This window comes from Suricata suricatta, chromosome 3, assembly GCF_006229205.1.
Source record: "Suricata suricatta isolate VVHF042 chromosome 3, meerkat_22Aug2017_6uvM2_HiC, whole genome shotgun sequence".
Lineage (NCBI taxonomy): Eukaryota > Metazoa > Chordata > Mammalia > Carnivora > Herpestidae > Suricata > Suricata suricatta.
Window position 1 is genome coordinate 132,883,738 of NC_043702.1, and position 6,889 is coordinate 132,890,626.

General features: G+C 42.9%; 1 protein-coding gene across 1 annotated transcript in view; it reads right to left on the minus strand.

Annotated features, from left to right (window-relative positions):
- LAMC1 (laminin subunit gamma 1) overlaps positions 1-6,889 on the minus strand; it is a 175,939-nt gene that overhangs the window by 115,514 nt on the left and 53,536 nt on the right. The window contains exon 4 of the mRNA XM_029933360.1: positions 6,492-6,889. Within this exon, the coding sequence (XP_029789220.1) occupies positions 6,492-6,889 (398 nt within the window). The remainder of the gene's footprint in view (positions 1-6,491) is intronic.

The window sequence follows — 6,889 nt, forward strand, 5'->3', positions numbered from 1 at the left end:
ACTTTTGCCTGGTGCGTACAAAGACAGGAGGCAACCCTGGGCTGGATTTGGTCAGAAGGCGTAATTTGCCAACATCCCCGTCTAGAGATCTAGGTCTCCACATCCGAGCTATGAGTTCCACGAGGTCAGGGCAATGTCCTATGAATCACGGTACATACAGGAATTTGTATGGTACTGAGAAATGGCAAGCAATTAACTAATGTTAGTTACATTGAAATGAATTAAAAGACAAAGTTCCTGACTCTGCCTCTAAAGACTTCATGGTCAAGAAGTGGTTAACAGGCAAATCAAGAACCATAAAATACGCGTGATAAGTGCTGTGGTAGATACCTACAGGGTGGTGTGACTGCAACACCTAATCCACACCTGAGAGAAGGATGGACAAGGTAGAAAACACAGAAACTGGGGAAGAGTTCCTGAAGGTGGTGATACTTGAGAGAAGAGCTCCAACCAAAGAAGCAGTCCTGTGAGCATTTAAAATGACAAAAGATAAGCCGAGAGGTTAAAAAAACAGCCCACGTCCAACAGTATCTTGTACACCATGCCAAGGAGTCTGGACTTTATCCTAAAGGTTTGGGGAACCCCTGAAGAATTTTAGCTGGGAAATGACATCATCAGATTTGCATTTTAGAACCACCATTCAGTCCAAAGTGTGCCTGCCTGAATAGAAGGGGCCAAATGGAGGTAGACAGACCACCAAGTAGAAAGCTACTGCAGCAATCCGGGTGAAATTCAATGGAAAGCTACAATGAGGCACAGAGATAAAGGTGAGGAGTCAAGAGACACAGTGGCTGGATATAGAGGTTTAGAGTGGAATCCTAGACAGACTGTAGTAAAGATGGGTGGAAAAGAAAGGGGTGGGGTTACAGTTGCCCAGAACTGACCTGCCTCCAGCAGTGGATCCTGTCTGCTCTTCAAAGTAATTTTATTGATGAGAACCTATCAAGTCTGGTTATCTTTTATTTTTTAACGTTTTATTTATTTTTGAGACAGAGAGAGACAGAGCATGAGAGGGGGAGGCGCAGAAAGAGAAGGAGACACAGAACCAGAAGCAGGCTCCAGGCTCTGAGCTAGCTGTCAGCACACAGCCTGACGCGGGGCTCGAACCCACGAACGTGAGATCTGACCTGAGCCGAAGTCGGAGGCTTAACCAACTGAGCCACCCAGGCGCCCCAAGCCTGGTTATCTTTTATGGGAGACCTGGCAAAAGACTGGGTCTAGGGCCTCCGGGTTAAACAGTAGTGTGTTCACTGAGATTGTCTTTGAGTTGGGCAACACAAGGAAGAATGAATAGAGTTTTGGACATGGTCTCTGGACGTCCCAAACTGACCATGTCCAACAAGCCTAGGACTGGAGAGAAAGCTGGTCTAGAGATACAAGTTTAGAATTGATATTTGTAAACAGTAAAGGAAGCCTTGAGATTAAGAAGAATTCATTCAAGGAGAGTGAATCACATGGAAAACAAAAAAGAAATCTAAAAATATAAGTGAAAAAGAATAGAAGGAAAAGGAGGAAAACCAAAGGAGTCTGGTATCTCTGAATCACTGTGTACATGAACTTGTATTTTAAAGCTGGCCTGGAAGAAACTAGTCATTCTTTGGAGAGCTTTGTTAGGCTAAGAGCTGCAGGGGCTAGTGCATTAGACTAAGGAGTCAAAAACCTACCTCTCTGCCATGACTTTCGGCAAATCACCTCATAATCTTCATCTTTGCCCTCACTGAGTTGTGGAAATCCAATCAGTGATAAAGTAAACTGGCGGTTTCATCAACTATAAACTATTATAAAGGCACTCTTGATTTATTATTGTCATTACAACAGAGTACAAAAATTCCATCTACTAGAGTGTAAACTTCGGAAAATGGGATTTTCAATCTTATACACCTTTTCTATCAGGTGCTGTGCTATGTATTTAGTAGGTATTTAAAAAATGTTTGCAGACTATTTGGCAGTAACATGAGAATGTATGCATGGGGAGGTGAGGAGACGGGAAGGAGCACACAGCAAAAAGGCATAGCCAACTTCCTAAAAGGATTTAGAATTGAAACAGTAAAACCAACCCTCCCACAAATGTGGCCAGTGATAAAATAATGGAGGGGGGGGGTGCTTATAGTTCCACCTTCTCTCCTGATGTGTAAATTGTTTCTCTGAATGCTTTAGAAACATGGAGAAGATTATATACAGAAAAAGCAGTGAACTGTAGAAAAGGAAAAGAGCCAAAAGCAACTTTACAAAACCGTGTTCAACAACCGCTGGCCACTAACGGACTCCCTAAGTTCTCAAGTTGAAACCTGCAAAGTGTAAATCAGGCCTTTGTGAGACAAACTAAAATAGTGTCCCCTCAGGGCACGCAAATACCACAGTGAAGTCACCAGAGTGAACTACTCCCTGACACAGTTAGAACCTACCTGGCAAACGCTGTCCTGGAAGGAAAAGCAGCTGTTTGTTTCATTTTAAATATACACTGAAAGGATGTAACAGAATAAAATGTAATCTCGCTATATATCAATTATTCTGATTTAGACACACAAAAAGGATATTTAGGTTTAGCTAAAAAAGCATCATTTAATCAATCCCTGTTTGGTCCTAAAACTTACAGAAGGAGGTAGGAAACAAATCTGGTCTTGGTGTAAATTTTAGGAGTTCCATAAACTTTGATCGAGTTGGTTTATAGGCACCCTCTTCCTTAATCTAACTGTTTTCAGAAAGGGGGAAAGCTTCCTCCAAAATCAAGACCCAGCCTGCCAAGTTTCCATCTGCAATGACTATCACGTTAATTAAAAAGACTGTTTAATAAAAGGCAAATCCTCAAGTAAAATCTTACTATCAACTATCCCACTGATACTAATAAAACTTATTATAACTTATAAAACGCAAAAGCCAAACTTTTTTTAAATGTTTTTTATTTTTATTTTTCAGAGACAGAGAGAGACAGCGAGAGCAGGGGAGGGTCAGAGAGAGAGGGAGGTACAGCATCTGAAGAAGGCTCCAGGCTCTGAGCTAGTTGTCAGCACAGAGCCTGATGCGGGGCTTGACCCCACAAACCGTGAGATCATGACCTGAGCCGAATTCGGATGCTCAACTGACTTAGCCACCCAGGCGCCCCAAAAAGCCAAACTTTTAAACAGCAGTCAATTAATCCATATAGAAAGTTAGGGAAGAAGTTCCAGAAGTTGAATGCAAAATAAGAATTCTTTTTAGAAAAGGATGCCTGGCTGAGATTTCTCTCCACAATAGGCAGAAAATGCAATTCTTGTTCCCACAGCAACTTTATCTGATTATATGTGAGGATACTTTGCACCCCGGATTACTGTATATGGTGCTTAAGACACGGCCGCTTTCAGAATCAGCACTGATTTTCCTGGCTTTTGTACAAGTGATGATAATGGTACAATGATCTAATTGGTTCTTGCCATCAGTTAAAATATGCCTTAAACCACCCCCCCACATGGTAGCAATTAAGAGGATAACATATAATTTTATAGATACATGTGTATGCAAGAAAAGTTTCTGGAAGGCTCCATGAGAAACTATGAATGGGGGTCTCCTACAATTTAGCAACTGAGGAGGAAGAGACTCACTAGTCATTATCCTTAACTGTTTCAATTCACCATGTCATGTTTTATTTTTACTATAAAAAATGACTTACGATTAACGCCAAAACATATGTTTCTCACAGTGACTTAAGTGCAGTCTGATTCAGCTTATTTGAAAGTTTACTGTGTTTAAGTTCAACATCAAAAAGGAGGCTAGCCCTGCTTCTTTCAGTGAGTGAGCACTTCGAGTTCACAGGCTCTGTAAGGGCAAGGCACAATATGCATCACTTGCTTAAGGGTATGTGAAATTTGAACTGGATGGGAGATTTAATAGATGCACAAACAGTCATGGTACTTGAATTCATGGGAAACTGCTAGCTAGAGCCCATGGAGTAACTGAAGTTAGGGACTGAATATGCTGAACATGAAAACACACGTTACATAAAGCCCTGCTTATAAATTATCATTCATAACCTGCATGTGTACATATATCCTTGTCATTAAAAAAGGAGCAGGGGAAAGGAGACGGGCGGGGAGAGGAGAAGGAGGGAGGGAGGAAGGGGGGAGGGAGGGAGAGAGAGAGACATCAACCCTAGTACACACAATCTCCCTCCCCTTTTCCACCTTTTCCATCACACATAACTTCCTCCAGGACATCATTTCTGATCCAAGAAAAAACACAATAAGCTCTTGTCAAATTTTTAGAAATTGTCTACCTAAAAAGTTTTCAAGTTTACAGTTAATCACACTACTCATATGGAACCTATTTTAAACAACTTTTTTTGAGCCCACAGTTTTAGGAACTTCATTTACCACGAATTATTACCAAAAGCTGAAGAACTTTTCAGCAAAAACAAGTCCAAGCAAATAACATTTTTAGAGTACAGTCTTATAAGAGTCCTAACTAGGTGACCTCTAAGATTTCTTTTGACCTTTAAATCACCGAGACCCAAAATTAATATATCTGCTCCCCAACAGTAACAACCTAACTTTACTGTTATTACTATGACATTACTTTTGTAACAGAGAAGTAATCTTTAAGTAATCTACCTACCTCTGCAATCACCTGAAACGACCTTTTGCTACACAGTACCCACAGCAGAAAACTCAGAAGACCAAGACTGACAGCCCAGCTTTAACCTACATAACAGATTCTTATTCCGAAATTTTCAGTTGAATCTCAGGCACTTTGAGACATCAAGCAAATGCTTGAGCTTTGAAAGCTTTAGTATTTAAAAACAGTTAAACAAGATTTTGTAGGCATTCAGAAAACACAGAAACTCTAATTAGTTAAAATTTCAACAAAAATAATTGGATAGAGGGGCACCTGGGTGGCTCTGTCAGTTATGTGATCAACTCTTGGTTTCGGGTCAGGCCATGATCTTGTGGTTCTCAAGTATGAGCTTCGCATCAGGCTCTGTGCTGAAAGCAGAGACCCTACATGGGGTTCCCTCTCTCTCCCTCTCCCTGCCCACCCCAAAATAAATAGATAAACTTAAAAATACACAAGTAAAAATAATTTGGTCAAATTATATTTGCTTAAAAATATATGGCACATAAGAGAATATAGCTGTCTGAAAAGTCAGCATCCCCACAAATTTTAGAGATTCTAGGTCTCTTGCTGTGTCCTAGAGGCATCTCTTCCAAGATACTGCTGGTTCTATGCATTTCCAATACCTTTAAAACACTTAAAAAGCAAAGTTCGCTTCTTCCATCTCTGAAAAACAGGTGTCTCATTATGAACTCATCCCAAAGTTTATATTCCTAACAGCTTGTCTAGAAATAAAATACTGCTAAACATTCCTTTCCTAAAACTCACTCCACACACAGTAATCTGACTGCTTTCCAAAGCACTTTTTGTTAAGTTATATTCTTCCTCTGGAATCTTGACGCTTATGTAAAGTTTAATGTACCAGAGAGCAGTGGAAAGAAAGAAAAATGCAAAACCATGACCAAAAGATCTGTTTGGGCCTTATGCTCGCTCTGGAAGTCCATTATGAGACCAGTAAAATCAATTCTTTCAATGCAATGGGGATTAAAGCTCTACAAATGAGATGCCAATTTCTCACACATATTTTGTTAAACACAATAATGAATCATTCTGCTTGTTTCTATATTTCAGCGATGAAAAACTTACTTAGATTAAACATGACTTTGATACCTTAAGCTAAACATGTCCATCTTCATCCACTACAGAGCAATAAAGGTTTCTATACATCCTTTTCCTGATTTCTAAAAGGTATCTACACTTGTTTTGACTCAAAGTAAAAGGAAAGACAGTAAGGAGAGCCTTTTTACCCAGGGACCAAACTGTGGCCAGAAATCACAGAGAGTGCACACTTTGTTTTCTCTGTACCAGGATTAGCAGTGCAACAGCTCTGTGGTCCTTAATTAAAGCTGAACGACTCTTTAGAATAAGTGAATTTCCATTTTAATTACAATTAGGCCATACCGGTAGTAAAGTCATTGCTTCCCTCAAATTCCCTTCACTAGAGACCCTTTCCTCTCCAGCAATATTATTCAGTAGAGCAAATAGCAATCACGCTCAGTCCCGGGGAGAGGGGTATTTAAACAAGATAAAAGTGCTTAAGGTGGACCTTCCCATGCGCTGTGATGGCCCTGCCAGGAGGGAGAAAAGCGAGAATAGGGGTTTCTGATTAACGCTTCAAAAAAGAGGGACAGAACAGCCCAAATGGCGAATCATCAAGTGAGCGAGAATCCGGTTAAGCTGGAAAGAACAGAAAAGCAGAGATGCTAGCGCGAAGCATCTTGGCCCTCGCGGCACGTTAACTGCCAGATCCCGTTCAGAAGTTGGAGGAGGGAATGTCTGTGGCCCATGCCGCCGGGCACAGAGCCGGCCCGCAGCCGTTTGGGCCCCGCAGGCTGGGCCAGGGGTGGAGACGACCAGGGAGCTGGGTGCCGGCGAGCAGTAATAGGAACAGGGCTGTCACCGCTTACCCAGGTGCAGCGTGAGGTTGATGGAGTTGGGGTACTGCACCCCGGCCAGCATGGTCTGGCTTTGCCACCAGGTGGTGTCGGCCTGGTTGTTGTAGTCGGTCAGGAAGGCTGCCCCGTGCTGCAGGTGGGGCTGCCCGGCGTCGCACAGGTGACAGGACTTGGTGACCCCGGTCACCCCGGTCTGCACACAGTACTCCTCGGGCGGAGCCCCGCACGTGTTGGTGGCCACCACGGTCACGTTGAAGGCGGCATTGACGAACTCGGGCATGCAGCGCTGCGACCGCCCGCCCTCATCCATGCACTCGTCCATGGCTGCCCGGGCACAGCCGGCCGCAGCGGCCGCCAGCACCACCAACACCGGCCAGAGCCGCCCCCGGTGCCGCAGCGCCGGCGCGGCC